This window comes from Pseudonaja textilis, chromosome 2 (assembly GCF_049901715.1).
Source record: "Pseudonaja textilis isolate UNSWEBS1 chromosome 2, rPseTex1.2, whole genome shotgun sequence".
In the NCBI taxonomy this organism is placed as follows: Eukaryota; Metazoa; Chordata; class Lepidosauria; order Squamata; family Elapidae; genus Pseudonaja; species Pseudonaja textilis.
In genome coordinates, this window is record NC_141991.1 from 162,238,361 (window position 1) to 162,256,007 (window position 17,647).

At 45.9% G+C, this 17,647-nt stretch overlaps 1 protein-coding gene and 1 long non-coding RNA gene across 17 annotated transcripts in view; one reads left to right on the forward strand and one right to left on the reverse strand.

The window, feature by feature from the left end:
- The window catches only part of LOC113449599 (uncharacterized), an 86,984-nt gene extending 82,828 nt beyond the window's left edge, over positions 1–4,156 (reverse strand). For all 16 annotated transcript variants that reach the window (XR_015742092.1, XR_015742078.1, XR_015742080.1 and 13 more), the window contains exons 1-2: positions 3,945–4,156; positions 2,458–2,546 (exon numbers count right to left, since the gene is read on the reverse strand). This is a non-coding gene — a long non-coding RNA (uncharacterized LOC113449599). The remainder of the gene's footprint in view (positions 1–2,457; positions 2,547–3,944) is intronic.
- The window catches only part of LOC113449594 (transient receptor potential cation channel subfamily V member 6-like), a 93,315-nt gene continuing 79,236 nt past the window's right edge, over positions 3,569–17,647 (forward strand). Inside the window, exon 1 of the mRNA XM_026720681.2 lies at positions 3,569–3,961. Coding sequence (XP_026576466.2) covers positions 3,831–3,961 — 131 coding nt within the window. The 5' untranslated portion in view covers positions 3,569–3,830. The remainder of the gene's footprint in view (positions 3,962–17,647) is intronic.

The following is a 17,647-nucleotide window of genomic DNA, read 5'->3' on the forward strand; positions in this document are numbered from 1 at the left end:
TGTTAAGTGAATCACCGCAGTTGTTAAATTAGTAACATGGTTATTAAGTGAATTCAGCTTCCCCATTGACTTTGCTTGTCAGAAGGACGCAAAAGGTGAGCACATGACCCTGGACACTGCAACTGTCATAAATATGAGTCAGTTGCCAAGAATCTGAATTTTGATCACATGGGGATGCTGCAATGGTTGTAAATGTGAAAAACGGTCATAAGTCACTTTTTCAGTGCCATTGTATCTTTGACAAGTCACTAAAGTTGAGGACAAGTTGACAAGTTGTAAGTTGAGGACAGCCTGTATATGTGTTATGTAGAAATTAAGGAATACATGTGGGTTTCATGTTACAAGTTAATCATAACCATATTTGCCTTTTAAATGGGAAAACTGTTTCCAATGGTATCATTTCAAAGGTGGAATTTGTTTTTAGAAGCAGTGTCTGACCATGAGAGAGCCAATGTGCCATAGTAGTTAAAATGCTGGACTAAAACTCAGGAGATCATGAGTTCTAATCCTCTCTTAAGGATCAAAACCTGCTGAATGACTTTGATCCCAAATCTCTCTCTCTCTCTCTCTCTCTCTCTCTCTCTCCCTCCCCCTCCCCCTCCTTCCCTTGTGGGAGAAATGGGGTGGGGAGCATTATATATGCCAGGAGTCACCAACCTTTTGAATCTCAGGGACCACCAAACTCATAATTTTCAATCCCACAGACCACTAATATGATTTTTGACCTATGGTGGCTTTCTGACGTTGGTAAGAGAGAGAGAGGTCCAATCTAACCTTGGAGGGCTGGATGTTATGTTCCCCCACCCCACCCCACCCCTCTCTCTCTCTCACACACACACACAGGTCCCTCACACCCCCACACCCGCTCCAAGGCAGCCACATTCCTAATCTGCTTTTCAGCTCCATTCTCAGGGGGAGAGAGAGAGAGAGAGAGAGATGGTATTCTGTGATCCCAAATAAAGAACGATTGATCTGTAGAGACCCTGGGAAAATCCCCAAAAATGTCTGCAGGAAAATCCCTCACCCCGTTTTCCTACCGATCGATCATTCTTTACCATCTCCAGCTCCGTTCTCAGGGAGAGAGAGTGAGAGACTTTTGGCTTCATGCAAGGAAAGCAGCAGAAGCAGCAGAAGTCTTTCTTTCTCTCCCCCAAACTCTGCCAGAAATGAGTCTTTGTGGGACTTGTCATGCTGGCGCAGCCTATTGGAGCAGGATGCCTCGCAGGGTCCCAAAACTCATTTCTGGTGGAGATTGGGGGAGAGAAAGAAAGATTTTTGCTGCTTTCCTTGTGTTTAGCCAAAAGCAGAAGAAGAAAGAAGCGGAAGGAAGCAGCCCGTTGCCCAGGTGAGGCGTGTGGGGTGCGTGGAGCAAGTTCCTCCCCTCCCCCTTTCCCCCCTCCCCTCACTACCTTGTGTTGTTCACATCAGTAGGCCGCGGCCCACCGGTTGGTGACCACTGATATATGCCCCCTTGAGTTGCAGAAAATAAAGGTAGGGTATAAATATAACAATAAATACAGAAAATAAATGTGTACATTGAATTCTCAAGAATTATTTATTGATTGATTTCATTTAGGCAATACTCAACTCCAGAATGACTCTGGGTGTCTCACAGTGCAACAAACAAGCTTGAAAAAAACAACAAGTTAGATAAAAAAACCAAGATGATGAATCCAGTTAACAACAGAAAATTGTATACAAAGACACACAACAAGGAACTCTAACAACCCTCATCTGGGAGAACAGCCAGGTTTTATTTTAAGGCCAACAAAAATACATATTTGTATGCTTAACAAAGACTTTCAATGGAGGGAAAAGGTAACTATATCCCTCCTTACCATGGAACAGCCCAAAGCTCAAGAGTCTGTGAAGAAAGAAGTGGCCATGTTTGTGGAGATTAGTTACATTCCCAAGTACGAATACTTCAAGAAGAAAGCAAACTTCCCTTTCCTTTATGCTCTGTGTGAGTGATCTGAAATGCTGCCATTGAAAAATCACCTTAGCTAAAAAAAATAAAAAAATCCCCCCCCCAAATAAAATAAAATAAAATAAAAATAAATTATGGACTTCTCAAGAAAACAAGCTGCCTTGGTTTCCTTTTTTCTGCCAAGTAAACACAACTAGCCAGCTAGAATTTCAGCAGGTTTATTGTTTCTTGTAAATGCTCTGAGTTAAGCAGGTGATGTGTTAACCAGAGTGCCCTTGTTGTTCTTTGCTTGTAGCCTTTTCTCATATTGTTATGAGATCTATAATAGTTTTCACACTCACCTTAAATCAAAACACAAGGCGGGGCTTTACTGATCACGGTAGTTCTGAAAGCCCCAATGGCTGAAGTCAGCTGAATGCATGAGCAAATGAAGTCCCACCTCAATCTATGTTGGCTTTTCCTATTAAAACGATGCCATTCACTCCTACAGTGTCAAAACTACGGTTTGTTTCCTAGGGGGCAACATTTACCTGGCTGGCTTTGGTCTTGCAATCCAAACTGGGAAGGGATCCATAACCCCTCTTTCTGTGATGGCAGGACTAGTGGGATTCCTCTGGATCTGGAGAATAAGGAGGGGTGGTCAGAGCTTGCATGGGACCATCAGAGCTGAAAACCAGATGTACCATACAGTCACCCAGAATAGAGGTTGTGGCTTGTGAGAGACTGCACTTTGACCACAATTCTTAATAATCCTTTTCGGCACAGAAGGGGTGCCCTTGAGGCATTGTTGACTCCTGGTAGCTTCTTCAAAAGTAGCTTGCCCTTGTCTCCTTCCTAGGGCTAAAAAGAAGTGACTGGCCCAAGCTGGCTTTTTGCCTAAGGCAGGACTAAAATTCCCATTTTCCCAGTTTCTAGCCTGTTGTCTTCATCACTACTTATCTAAATGGCTCTCTTAATGATGCAGGATCCAATCTGGGTCAATCACGGGGACCCAGAGTTTCGGTCTTCCGAGCTTTTGGACTTGTGCTGGAAGAGAGCAAATTGAAGAGAGAGAAGTATGCTGAGGATGGGGCCCAGCACCGAGTCCAAAAGCTCGGAAGACCGAACCTCTGGGTCCCCGTGATTGACCCAGATTGGATCCTGCAACATTATCCCAGTATATGTATATTTGCTTTTTCTTAATGGTCTTTACAATATAGAAAACATAAGTTTCCTGGAGATACCTCCCTTGCTTGAATACAAACAATTTTAAAAGTGGCATTCTAGCCTGCCCCGGAAGGCCACTCACTAAATAATGAAAAATAATTCTGTTGACCACAAGGTTTTCTGAAAGGAAGGGGTACCTTCTAGGCCTCTGAGCATAAGGGTGGTCTTATCAGAGTGGGTCTACTTGCAATGTAGGAGTCCATGTAACAGAAGACAATTTAAAGGAATAATCAAGGAGGTGTGAAGAAGGAAAGAAGGAAAGCTATAATCCCACACCTTAAAAAAATACTTTCGTCCTAAAACTCTTTCCTGGTCTCTTTAAGTGCCAACAAACAAACAAACAAACAACACTTCTGTCGCGCTGAGGTGGATCCGCCTGCCTTTCTCCTTCTCCTCCTCCTCTCGGTTCCTCCCCCGAAGGTTGTCCCTCGGATCCTGTTCCTGGGACTCTGCCAGGTACCTGCCTCGCTCAGCAGCCAGATGTTGCAACCGCCATCGCCACCCCGCTTCGGACTCTGTCGGCTGCAGACTCATCCGTCTCCAGACCAGACTGGAGCTGGCCTCCAGCAGCCGGGCAGAGGGGAGGAGGACGAGGATCAAGGAGAGAAAGAGGAGGAGGAGGAGGAGGAGGAAAAAGACGACGACGACCAGAACCGTCCCTTCAGGGATGCGCTGCTGAGACTGAGCCAGCCCAGCGATGGGGATGCTGCTGCTGCCCGGAAACCGCGGCTTTTTCCCTAGGCTCTGGGCTGCGCTCCTCCGCAGAATACGCGGAGAGAAATCCTGGGCCAGAAAACTTGACGAAACCAACCTGTTGCAACAGAAAAGGTGGGTCCAACCTAGGACATTTCAGATCCTGAAGGCAGATGGGGAAGGAGACGTGCCGCGAGTTACTGAGTTTACTATGAAAAGAGAGTTTCCCAGGAGCGCGTGCAGAGAGAAGGTTGGCGAAGCGCGTCCAGCAAAGGGTGTGGGTGCGCGCGCGCGCACACACACACAATTTTTACAAGCTCCTTCCTTGGTGTTCGGAGAAAGAAAGACTGGCCACACATCCGACTTATACCTGGAAGGGGAGGGGAAAAAAACTTTTAAACCCTTTTTTGCCATCGGGAGCAGGGTAAATACCTGGGCAGAGGAAAAGCTGTAACCAGATCCCTGCAAGTCCAGCTTGAGTGCACCTGCTGCCTGGAAGGCAGACAAGGCTGCATTCTGGGCCACAGGCAGCCAAGCACACACTTGGACCTCTTTTCTGAACTCTGTAGTAGGACACAGAGAGAAGAGGGCAGCCACAAGAGGGTGAAAGATAAAAGCTTTCTTTCTTTCTTTCTTTCTTTCTTTCTTTCTTTCTTTCTTTCTTTCTTTCTTTCTTTCTTTCTTTCTTTCTTTGCTTTCTGTGTTGTTTAGTCTCAGCTTGTCATGAAAAAATAAGTTGATTATCCAATTTAATCACAGCTTCTTAAGGGTTTGCTCTTTGAAGCTGCCATGTTGTGAATTAATTGCTGTATGACAATGCCGCTAAGCTTGTGTGGCGAACATTTTTCATGCTTCTGAGCAAAAGAGCTAATGGCATTTATACAACTGAGATTTTGGGAGAGAAATCTAGACCAGTGGTTGCCAACCACTGGGCTGGGGACCACTGTGGTCTGCGAGAAAATTTTGGTGGTCCACAGAGAAATGTAACCCCCAAAGCACCCCCCAAAGCAATTAATCCAGGCTGCACCAGGAACACAAGGCTGTGCCGCCCACATGGCCCATGGAAATACAAGGCTTGCATTGCGAACAACACAAGGTAGTGAGGGGAGGGGAGAGGGGAGAAAGGCCGGTCGGGGACTTGCCCCACGTGCCTGGCCTGGCTACCAGGTTGCTTCTTCCTGCTTCTTTCTTCTTCTGCTTTTGGCTAAACACAAGGAAAGCAGCAAAAGTCTTTCTTTCTCTCCCCCAAACTCTGCCAGAAACGAGTCTTTGGGACCCTGCAAGGCATCTTGCTCCAAGAGACTGTGCCAGCATGACAAGTCTCACAAAGACTCATTTCTGGCAGAGTTTGGGGGAGAGAAAGAAAAACTTCTGCTGCTTCTGCTGCTTTCCTTGCACGAAGCCAAAAGTCTCTCTCTCTCTACCCCTGAGAACGGAGCTGGAGACGGTATCCCAAATAAAAAATGATCGATCGGTAGGAAAACGGGGGTGGAGAATTTTCCTGCAGACTTTTTTTTTTTGGATTTTCCCAGGGTCTCTGGTCCACAGGATTTTACACCACAGTTTGGTAGTCCCTGAAGTCCAAAAGATTGGAGACCCCTGAGCTAGAGGACATGGCTTAAGGGTTGAAGGCAGGCCCTTTGGGGAATTTGAGTCCTGCTGATTCTCTAATAAAGGACCATCTTTTCCAGATTTGTTTGTTTGTTTGTTTGTTTTTGTGGCTCATGTTGGACGAGCAAGTGGTAGCTGTAATTGGCAGGACTTTTGCCAGCTTAATCTTGTATGCCAATTGTGCCCTTTTGTGGACTGAGGGGCTCATGCCTTAGTCAACTACCAAATGAATTGCTGCAATCTACTTTACATGGGGCTGCCCTTGGAGAACATCCAGAGAGTCCAAAACACGGTGGCAGGGGAATTTATGGATGCACCTTAGTATATTCCACTATTCCACATGCTGCACCTGCTCCTAGTGTGGTTCCAGATGGAATTCAAGGTGCTGGTGGTCACCTATAAAGCCCTTCATATCCTTGAGTTATTCATGGGACAGTCAATTTCTCAAGAATTTCTACCATTTCTATCGTTCTATGGAATAATCAGATAAGAGAGGCTTGGCCCACAGCTGCATAACAGGAAGAGAAAGAAACTTAGAAAGGAACCTTCCCGAACTTATCAGGCTGTAAAAGAGGCAGTGAGAGATTTGTACGATTAGACTTGCAAGATTATACTACTGCAAGATAAAATAGAATGATCTGATCTGGTCGTTTTCCCTGTCTGGTCTACCTGGAAAGGCCAACACTGAATTTGTTAAGCAGAATTGAGCCTGGTGAATATTTGGATCGGAACTCCATGAGAGAATTCCATGGCTGTGAGTAAGATTGGGAAATAGGGATGTTCTGGAAGAGGGCAATGGTAAACTAAAGGTGAAAAAAAGGTAAATATTTCCCTGTCAGTTAGAGTATCCGACTCTAAGTGCTCATCTTCATTTCTTGGCCAAGGGAGCCAGTGTTGTCCAAAGACCATTTATGTGGTCACGTGACTAGCATGGCTATATGCGAAAGGCACATTGTACCTGTTCATCTAGTCACAGTTGCACACTTTTAAACAGCTAGGTGGCCAAACAACCCCCATAGAATTCCATGAAATCTGCATGGATGTGTTTGTCTGTCTTTACCTGTCCTTTAAAAGTACCCTCATGAGGATACCTAATGAAGTAAAGAATTGAATATCTTTCTTGGTTGGCTTGATAGTCATCAATGAAGCTGCAGAATGTGACTTTGAGATGAGACATTACACCGCTGCACTTTATTTGGGATATGGTAGCAAATGAGGAGGAAGAATGGATTGAGGGGCATTGTTTATGCAAAGTTGTTGGTGTAAATCAGAATACATATGGAGGACTTTTAAAAGATATTGGTGTTTAAATGTATGTAGCTTTGCGGAACATTACTAGAATGTGCCACTGGTCTCAAATGGAACCAGATTGTTTATCCTATCTGTACTGTTACTTATTTGACCCAGTCTAGGACTGACAAAGTGATGTAGACTAATGAGATCATCTGTTTGGGTGATATAAGTACACAGAGCTTTTAGTGTTTCACAGTGAATTCAGACTCAAGTGAGATGTTGGAAAGAGTCATAAGCAATGGTTGCCGAACATTTACTTTGAATGGGACAGTCACATTTATAAATACATCATAATCTATTTTGGAGCAGCACTTCGTTTTGTACAATGTTTGGAATATTTCCTCTTAAATATAATACAAGGAATCTTGATTCCTTGATACTAGGCTCTTTTTGATCATTTAGCAGTGAGATTTTCATCCTTTTTTATTTTTAGTGCCATCACATTATGATGTCAGCTGCCATTCTTTAACCTCCTTCCATTTCTCTGCTGCTTACAGTGGATGCCAGCATCCAAATTGATACTGCCATGGATTGTACACCGTAGGGACAGATGCGGAAAGCAGATTGGTTACCTTATTGCAATTTATGATTTTCTATTTTGTACCTTGATTAATAAGGAACAGACCAAGAGCTTTCTTGCTGCTTTTTAAAAAATTTTGCACGAATCATAAGATATCAGTGCTTTAACTGTGAAAACAAGTTAGGTGTTTCTATTCAACTATTTCCATTTCTTTGTATTATAGTCTGTCAAGGAGCCACATCTTCTCATTTTAGCCAAAATACTGAATGAAATATTTCCTGCCCCACTAAGTGATATATTCTTGCCTCTGGAAACAAAACACCTTTCATTAAATAGTCATGGGAACATCCCTCAATTATTTAGCATTGATCTATGATAGTCTGTGGTGTATCCATTCATTCCGGTATGCGGAGAAGCAGTGGTACACTTCAGTGAGAGGATCTGAAGAGATGAAAGTTGGAGAAATGGCGCAGAAGAAAGACTGAAAGAGAATCTCTGTAAGGAGAGTTGTGTTTCTGATATCCTATGGAGCATTGCAGGAGATGTGGAGAAATGAATAATGGAGTACACAGGGAAGTGACACAGCATGATTGCACAGCCATTTTGAGCCATTTTGAGTGAGGTGAGCCATCGCATGAGGAGTGGGTACAGTGCTCACTCTTGGGGTACTCTTCCTCCACTTGAGAACATGAGGCCTACTTGAGGCCTACTTAAACGTTTTTATTCAGTCTATGCTTTCTACTCATAACTTTTGAGTTTCTACCTTCCTGAGATGAATTTATATTGGCTTGAGGAGTCTTCCATTCATTGGCCTGTGGAACTGACTAAGCTGAAAAGCCATGGATGCACCAAAGTCACTCTGTGACTTTTATTTCGGAAATTTGAACCCAGGTGATTTTGTCCTATTCTCACTGCCATGTAGGCTGGCTTATAGACTCAGTATTTTATCCTTAGCAGCCTTTTAAAGTCAAGATTTGGGTGCAGTTGCTCTGCTTCATTCCTAAAGTCTTCTAACACTGGGACTCCAAACCTGGCAGCTTTAAGACTTGTGGACTTCAACTTCCAGAATTCCTCAGCTAGCACAGTTGGCTTTCTGGAAATTGAAGTCCACAGATCTTAAAGCTGCCGAGTTTGGAGTCGCCTCCTCTAGCACAACCTGATGGTCTCCAACTGTATGGGATTTCAGTTCCAATCATTCCAACCCAGTTTAGCTGGATTATCATTTTAACTAATGATGCTGACTATAAACTATGGAAGCTGGAACTCAAATAACTCTAAAAGGAATCATGCTGAAGAAGGGTGCTCTCAGAGAAACTTGTTGTCCCATTAAGATATAATGGAATAAAGACTTGGACAAAGGTACATGTATACATTTAGAATGGAAGGTGTTACCTTTTATTTTTAACCATTAATGACCTCATAAATAAGATAATGGCTTGGAATGAGAATATCTTTGGCGTATTGTATTGTGACATTACAATAATAATACTCCTACTCAAAGTTATGGAAGAGTCTAGTTTCACTAACACCCAGGAAAATGTTAAGCATCTGTTATTATGAACCCATGATGGATTAAAGAATCAGAAACAAATTATGGCAAGGCAAGGCCAGGTCTTGCTAAATAATGTTTAATTGTTGCCATTATTCTTTACTGGTAATTTTTGCCTCCACAGAAAATATAAATCAAGCATTGCTCAAGTAAGTAATAGATGATGTGTGCTTTAGTCTGAATTCCTAATATATAAGGCTTCTAAAGGTAGTTCTCATTTAATAACTGCCTTATACAAAGACAGTTCAGAGTTACAATGGTGATGAAAAAGTAACTTTGTGACCAGGGTGTGCATTTTTCACCTTCACAGGTCTGTAAAGCAAAGGAAAGCTACAGTAAGATATTAAACACAGAGACATGGTTTCAGTTTGTGACTGCTTTGCTTAATGACAAAATCCCAATTTTGGTTGCATATAAAGGACTGTATATAGCTTCAAGCCTCATGTGGCAATTATTTGTTATTGCTATTATTATATTTATTAAAACATTTATAGACTGATCCCATCTTTGTGGCTCTAGGTAGGATACAAAAAAGTCAAATCAAAATATAAATAAAATATAAATTTATTGTATACTGTAAATATACAATAAAGCCATTAAATTAACAGTAGGATATCACATATATTTCCAGCATAAGCCAGTTTTCTTTCACCAGTTTTTGTATTGGTTATGAATGGAAATATATGTTGATGATGTTAATGTGAAGCATTAATAAACAATGTATAAATATCATCAAAGGCACCCATACACTAAATAAAGTAAGGACCATACTTGCTGGCATGAAAATTCTTTTGCTTCTTTTTTAATGCTGGCAGGGTTAGGGTTTAAAGCAGAGGTGGGTATTCAGCAGGTTCTGACCCGTTCTGGAGAACCGGTAGTGGAAATTTTGAGTAGTTCGGAGAACCAGTAGTAATCTACTCCCTGGAGTGGGGTGGGAATGGAGATTTTACAGTATCCTTCCCCTGCCACGCCCACCAAGCCACACCCACCAAACCATGCCATGCTTACCAAGTCACGCCCACAGAACCGGTAGTAAAATATTTTGAATCCCACCACTGGTTTACGGGGATAAGGAACCAGTAACAAATCCTCTATAACCCAATCCTAGATCATAAAAGGTCAGTGATAGCCAAATTCTTCAATTGGATCCAGAAGCTCTCTGTCATCAAAGCAATGACCTATATCATTTTATTCTTACCTGTAGTCTACCCCATCAGGCATGTTGTCATTTCACTGTGTATCAGTTGCAGCTTCTGGGTTATTGCAAAAGGTAGCTCAATATAGAGTACTTTATGGCAGTCGAACTAAATGATGCCAGCCTCTGATGTGAGATGTTTCAAATACGAAATACAAGCTCATCAGTCCAAGAATGGGTATGTGTCACATGCAAAACCTGCTTGGTTAATTACCTCTTTCCTTAATACCTCTGGCTAAACTCTTACATTTCACTTCCCATGGATCTCTCCTTTTACTATTCCTCCTATCCCCATTAACAGCAGCTACATAGATAGAACTCAGACATTCAATTTTGTATGAGGTGCCACCAGATTAGTTTATTATTTTTGCTGAAGGCTTCCCTGTTGGGAACCAAGGAACAGGGCAGCCTTTGAACATTTTTGAATTTTTAGAGCAGGGGTGTCAATCTCAAGGCCCGCAGGCTGAATCCGGTCCATGGGGTGCTTAGATTTTGGCCACCCTGGAAACAGCAAAGGACTGGCCCACAGTGCCTCTGCCAATGAAAACAGACTGGGACAGTGTTATGTCCTGAGATACTCTAGGAGTTCTCACTCAAGTCCACTCACTTTGCGTGGGCGTTCTTCCCTTCACTCATTGGTTGGTTCTCCCCAGCAGCCAGCTATAAAAGCAGGCTGCGGGGTCCCACCAGTTGCTGATTGCTGCGAGCCAGTTTCCAGGCGTGGCAAGCACGGTCAGCCCTTTATTGTTATAATAAAGTATTGTTGCACTCATGCTCTGCTTCAGCCTCTCATTGCTCAAACTTAACACTGGCGATGAGGGTGGGATGGCTACCAGAAGCACCATGCAACCGCTGAGTCACTAACCGCCGATCCGCAGCCAGAGAGAGCGATCGGCCGGCGATAGAGCGACACTGATCCGCAGCCAGAGAGAGCGGTCAGTAAACAAAAAGAGCAAACAAAAAGAGCAAACGCTGATCCGCTGACAGAGAAAGCGGCCAGCAAGCGATAAGAAGCGAACGCTGATCCGTAGCCAGAGAGAGCGGTCAGAATCAAAAGTTAGAAGCGTCTGTAGCCGCTTGTTAGCCCAGCTACAGGGAAAGTGAAGCGCTGCGAGCCGCAGCCGCTCAGTATTAGGCGCGAAATTCAAACGGCTGTCATTTGAATTTCAAACCTAAAAGGTACAGCACAGCGCTGTAGCCCAGTCACTGACGCCCACACAGGCGCGAATCCAGACGCCGCCAACGGCTAACAGCCAAACGTGGTCAACCCAGAGAGAAAGAGAGGATTGCGAAAAGCCTCTCCTGAGCTGAATCACTTGCCTACCACAGGCACTAAAACATTGTCTGCTGCCCCAGAGAGATTTTTTCCACAGGTTGTTCAACCGGTCCCAGCACCATGAGTTCCAATCCAGTCTTCCCAGCGTTCAAACCAGACGAGGAGAAGTGGGAATCGTATAAGAACCGCTTTAATCATTATATCGATGCAGTTGGCCTGGCGGATGCAGGAGAGCATCGGAAAAAATCGTATTTTCTAATCTACTGTGGAGCCACCGTCTACGATACTGCCACGGCTCTCGTGGCTCCTCGTGAGTTGAAAAACGTTCCGTGGTCTGAGTTACTTGAAATCCTCACTAACCACTATTCCCCCAGGCCCTCACAGATTGCCAGGAGATTCACCTTCCGTATGAGGAAGCAATCGAGCAAGGAGACCATCAATCAATATATGGCCGCTCTCAGAACAGCAGCACTGCATTGTGGGTTTGGAACCTACCTGGAGGACATGCTCCTCGATCAACTAGTCTGCGGGGTCAAGGACCTCCACCTGCAAAGGCGCCTTCTCGCCAAAAAAGACCTCAACCTCGCACAAGCAGTCGAGGAGGCCTTGGCAGCTGAGCTGGCAACGAACTCAGCCACCGAAATCCAGGGCCCTAGCGCCAAGCTGACATCACTTCCAGTCCACTCCGAGGAGGTGGTAGCAGAGGAAACCGTCAGTGACGAAAACGCGTCCACCGCCTCTCCAACGACCGACGGCCGCAGGTAGGAGCCAAACAAGAAAACATCGGTCCACCCAAGCACATCACCCTGTGCCTAGCCTGTGGGGATCTCATCAGAGGGCCACCTGCAAGTTTAAAGGAGCCACCTGCAATAACTGCCATAAAAGGGGCACATCGCGAGAGTCTGCCAAGCCCCCAAAGCTCAGCACAAAGACACCCCCCCTCGTACTCGGGACCACAGAGGCAAGTATTGAACTGTCGCACGCACCACCTTGCCAAGCACACTGGCCACACTGTTAGTAAAATTTCTCTCTCCATTTCCCTAGAAGGTAAACCGTGCCGCATGGAGGTTGACATGGGGTCAGCGCTCTCAATTATCTCGTGGAACACCCTCAAGAGGCTCCAACCAAGCCTATCCACTAGCCGGCTCCAGAGATGCCAGTTTAGCCTGAAGGACTACCAGGGGAAGACCATTCCTGTAATTGGCAGAGGCAAGTTCCTTGTCAGTTTTAAAGCTTTTAAAGGTCATCTACCTCTAGTGGTAGTTAACGGCAATCTACCCACCTTATTGGGGCTCGATTGGTTTCCCCATCTCGGCCTAGGGCTAACAGGAGTCCATGCTGTCTCAACCTCAGACACTGACTCCTTATTCGCTGATTACTCAGATGTGTTCAGCGAGGAGCTGGGGTGTTATAACGGTACCCCCATCTCATTCTCGGTTGACCCCCAGGCAGTACCAATCAGGCTAAAACCGCGGAGGGTCCCATTTGCTATTTGGCCAAAACTAGATGCAGAATTAGATAAACTGTTAAAACAAGGGGTCATTGAGCCAACAGATTTCGCCAAATGGGAGACGCCCATTGTCACACCCCTCAAAAAAGACGGTAGCCTGAGAATTTGCTCGGACTACAAGACGACAATCAATAAATTTTTACAAGTTAGCGCTTATCCGGTGCCCGTCATTCAGCATTTATTACACACATTCGAACCAGGCAGCATTTTTGCTAAATTGGACATGTCTCAAGCATATCAGCAGTTCCCTGTTGATAACCAAACAGCGGAACTCCAGACCATTGTCACTCACAGGGGTGCCTTCCGATGCAAGCGTCTCCAATTTGGCGTAAGTGTTGCCCCAGGTATTTTTCAATCCCTCATGGAGCGGATTTTGCAGGGCCTCCCTGGTGTAGTACCCTACTTCGACGACATCTTAGTCTCGGCCAGGGACAGACCCCAACTCTTCCAGAGAGTTCGAGCAGTGTTAGAGAGGTTCAGACAGCATGGCCTCAAGTTGAAAAAAGAAAAATGTGCCATTGCCACTAGACAGGTGGACTTTCTGGGTTATAAAATTGACGCCTCTGGCATTCACCCCCTGGAGTCCAAGGTTAAGGCAATCCACGAGGCACCCACTCCAACCTCCAAAACTGAACTACAGGCTTTCTTGGGGCTATTGAACTTTTACGCATCCTTCTTGCCCCATAAAGCATCAGTAGCTGAACCCCTACACAGATTACTGGATAAAAAGTCACCGTGGCACTGGGGGCACAAAGAAGACCAGGCTTTTCACGCTGTCAAATCACTACTCACGTCAGAGGCGGTACTTATTCAATTCGACCCTAACCTTCCTTTAGTGCTGGCAGCAGACGCATCCCCTTTTGGAATTGGGGCGGTACTAAGTCACAGGCTCCCCAATGGCGCCGAGGCTCCCATCGCCTTTTTCTCAAGGACGCTCTCTGCAACGGAGCGCAATTACAGCCAGATCGATAAGGAAGCCCTAGCAGCTGTTGCAGCCGTGAAAAAATTTCACGAATTTCTTTTTGGCCATTTTTTCGAGCTGGTCACGGACCACAAGCCCCTCCTGGGCCTACTAGCCGGGGACAAACAGATCCCTCAAGTCCTTTCCCCTAGGATGACAAGGTGGACCCTCTTCCTAGCAGCCTACTCCTACAGACTTATACACCGGGTAAAACACTGTCCCACGCTGACGCTCTCAGTCGCTGCCCCTTGCCGGCTCCGGCTGAAGACCCTGCTCCGGTCCACGCGATTTTCGAGATCACCCAGTTGGACCTACCCATCACTGCCCTTGACATTGCTGCTAAAACCAAGGCAGATCAAACGCTCGCCCAGGTGCTCGACTGGGTGAGGAGGGGGTGGCCAGGGGGCAATGTGGAAAACAAATTCACACCCTTCAAGACTCGCATGCAGGACTTGTCCAGTTTGCAGGGCTGTCTACTATGGGGCACTCGAGTGGTCATCCCGACCTCACTGCGTACCCGAGTTCTGGAAGCATTGCACGAGGGACACCCTGGCATCGTGAGAATGAAGGCATTAGCACGCAGCTACGTGTGGTGGCCGGGTCTCGACGAGGACGTTGTCAATTGGGTAAGTTCCTGCAGCATTTGCCAGGAATCCCGTCCTGCTCCCCCCATTGCCACCCCTACTAGATGGGAAAGCGCCAGCGCTCCTTGGTCCAGAATTCACATCGACCTGGCCGGCCCCTTGCATGGGAAGATGTTCCTAGTGGTCGTGGACGCCTATTCTAAATGGATTGACGTAGCACAGCTATCCACGACCACCACACTAGCAATCACCAACGTGTTAACACGCCTGTTCGTAACGCACGGGCTACCCAACGCCATTGTCTCCGACAATGGCCCACAGTTCGCATCGACCGAGTTCAGCCGTTTCGTGGCCAACCTGGGCATCCGCCACATTTTCACAGCCCCATTTCATCCTGCCAGTAACGGATTGGCTGAAAGGGCCGTCAGGACCACTAAAGAAGCCCTGGCTAGGTTCAGCAGGGATGACTGGCACCACAAACTCTCGCGGTTCCTGATGAGCCAGCACTCAACTCCTTGCTCGGCCACCAATAAGTCCCCAGCTGAGCTCCTGATGGGCAGGCGCCTGAGGACTGTATTGGACAGACTCCACCCACAATATTGCCCTGACTCGCCCCTCGCTTCCACATCGGGGGTTAGACATTTTATCTTACAGGAGCCAGTATTCGCGAGGAACTTCTCTGGAGACCCCCTGTGGATCCCGGGCGAGATCGTAGCCATCACCGGACCGCGGTCATATCGGGTCAGACTAGAGGATGGCCGCGTCTGGAGAAGGCACATAGACCAACTGCGGAGGTGCCTCAGCACCCTCGCCAGCAGGGATCCAGAGTCACATGATGAAGGGAGACCACATCCGCAGCCCCACATCCACATCATGCCCGGCGACCAGTTCACACCAACAGCCGATCCCGAAGGCCCGAACACGGACAGCGGCACCCAGACGATTGACCAACCCGATCCAGTCTACGGGAGCACATCCCCAGGGACCAACCCTACGAGCCCCGGGCATGCCCGAACCGAGGGGCATACTGATGACACTTTGCCGGCTCTGCCTTCCCAGGCAGACCCCGAACGGACAGACAGTGTTCCAGAGCTGCGCCGTTCCGGGCGCCAACATAAACCTCCTGCCTACCTCAGAGACTATGCGTGTTCGCATCTGGGGGGAAGGGGTGTTATGTCCTGAGATACTCTAGGAGTTCTCACTCAGGTCCACTCACTTTGCGTGGGCGTTCTTCCCTTCACTCATTGGTTGGTTCTCCCCAGCAGCCAGCTATAAAAGCAGGCTGCGGGGTCCCACCAGTTGCTGATTGCTGCGAGCCAGTTTCCAGGCGTGGCAAGCACGGTCAGCCCTTTATTGTTATAATAAAGTATTGTTGCACTCATGCTCTGGTTCAGCCTCTCATTGCTCAAACTTAACAGACAGCCTCCTGCAACAGGCTGCGATGGCCTCCTGCAACCCTCTGCCAGTGAAAACGTAGCTCCGAGCTCTGTTGCAGCCCCCCAAGCTCGAATGCAGGAGACCGTCGCAGCCCCCCAAGCTCCGTTTTTGCTGATAGGGCGCTCAGGCCACCACAGGCTTACCCAACAAGAGTGATGTCAAGCTGGCCATGCCCACCCTGGTCACGCCCACCCATTCCCCAAGGTCAAACACAACCCTGATGCAGCCCTCAATGAAATCAAGTTTGACACCCCTGCTTTAGAAGTACCTCAGCAGTGGTTCCTTTTATGGTGGGTTTCGTGTGTGATTGCAACATCCTTGTTGGGTGTGAGTAGAATTTTCCGTTCTGTGCATAAGGTAGTGTGCATGTTCCTTCATACTTCCAGCACTCTTATACTCAAGAGCACTTGGGAATAAGATTTTTGAGTCACAAGCTTTGAGAGATGTCCCATTTTCCTAACAAATGTTCCTTTCTTACATATACTGACAGTACAAATGGGGCAAATTTTAAGCGGATCCACTTTTGAAGCCCATAAAATTCTGAGAAAAAGGCAGATTATTTTCATAATCAAAACTTCCCAGACTCAAAATAATTAAAAGGAAATCATGTCATATTCACCTACCATTTTTCTTGTACTCAGTATAAACGGATCTCTGGTTATCTCATCATGATTTGTATCTACGTGCAGGGATCTTGCAGTCAGTTATGAACTTTCATTTTTCCCCCACCCCAAAAGGAGACATTGTGTATTACCTGCTGTCATGTGTGTTAATATAGGTTTTGCCAGATTGTGTAATGTCTCAGGAAGTGAATCAAGGCTGTTTTCTCCAGTATGGCAGACTCTGGCTTCTTTCTGCTAAGATGATTTTATGCAAAGTAGAATATTACTAAGTGGTAGACCAACATCATTTGTTAAAATATCACAGCCAAAACAGTGTTTTATTCTCCTCTTGCTTTCCCTCAGATGATACTTTGTGGTGGTGATACATAAATTAATTATTACGGGCTATTATTTACTTTTTGGCTAAATTGGAACACCATTGGCCATCTGTTCCTTAATGCTGATTCATTCTCCAAGGGGGCTTAAAAATGAGACAAGAGGCTCAGGTGGCTTAGAGGGATGTAAAGTTTGCAAAAGTGTTATTTAAAAGCATCGTGGATTTCCTTCTCTTCCTGCAAGCAAACAAGTGAGAAGCATCGTTTGTAATAGGCATAAAATGAGCTGGCAATTGAGAGGAGTATAACTCTAAGGCAGGGGTGTCAAACTCGTGATGACACAGCATCATCACATGACATATAGAAACTTTTTTCCCCTTTATTAAACCAGGGCCATGGGCGTGGCTGGATGCATGACACAACTGGGCCATGGGCCGTGAGTTTGACAATCCTGCTCTAAGGCTAGAGTGGAACTTAATGGCATACCCAGGAAAAGCAGATAGCTGAATCTTGTTAGAAAACTCTACATGTGCTTGTGAGCTTTATAGATCTCACTGAGAGGTTTTCAAGCAACCGTAACATAACTTTTTACCTAATAGTAATAACTTAGAATGCTTGTGAGCTTTACAGAATGCTTCCATGTATTCTTTGATTTATAGATGAGGCCTCCATATTCATGGTCTCCTCAATTTGTGGAGAACAGTCAGATATCTATCTGTACCTTCGCTGCCAGTCTACTGTGTGGGGAGCAGAAAACAAGTTTTTATAAAGAAATAAACAGGAATACTGGAAAGAGAATCAGTGGCCCTACTATTTTCCCACCATTAATTTTAGTCATAGCCCCCTCCAGCATCATAGATCCAACACATTACTTTTGAAGGAATACAATTCTTGAAAGAGAGGAAATTGTCCTTTCCTAACCTCCTGTTTTGCATTTTACATCTGACT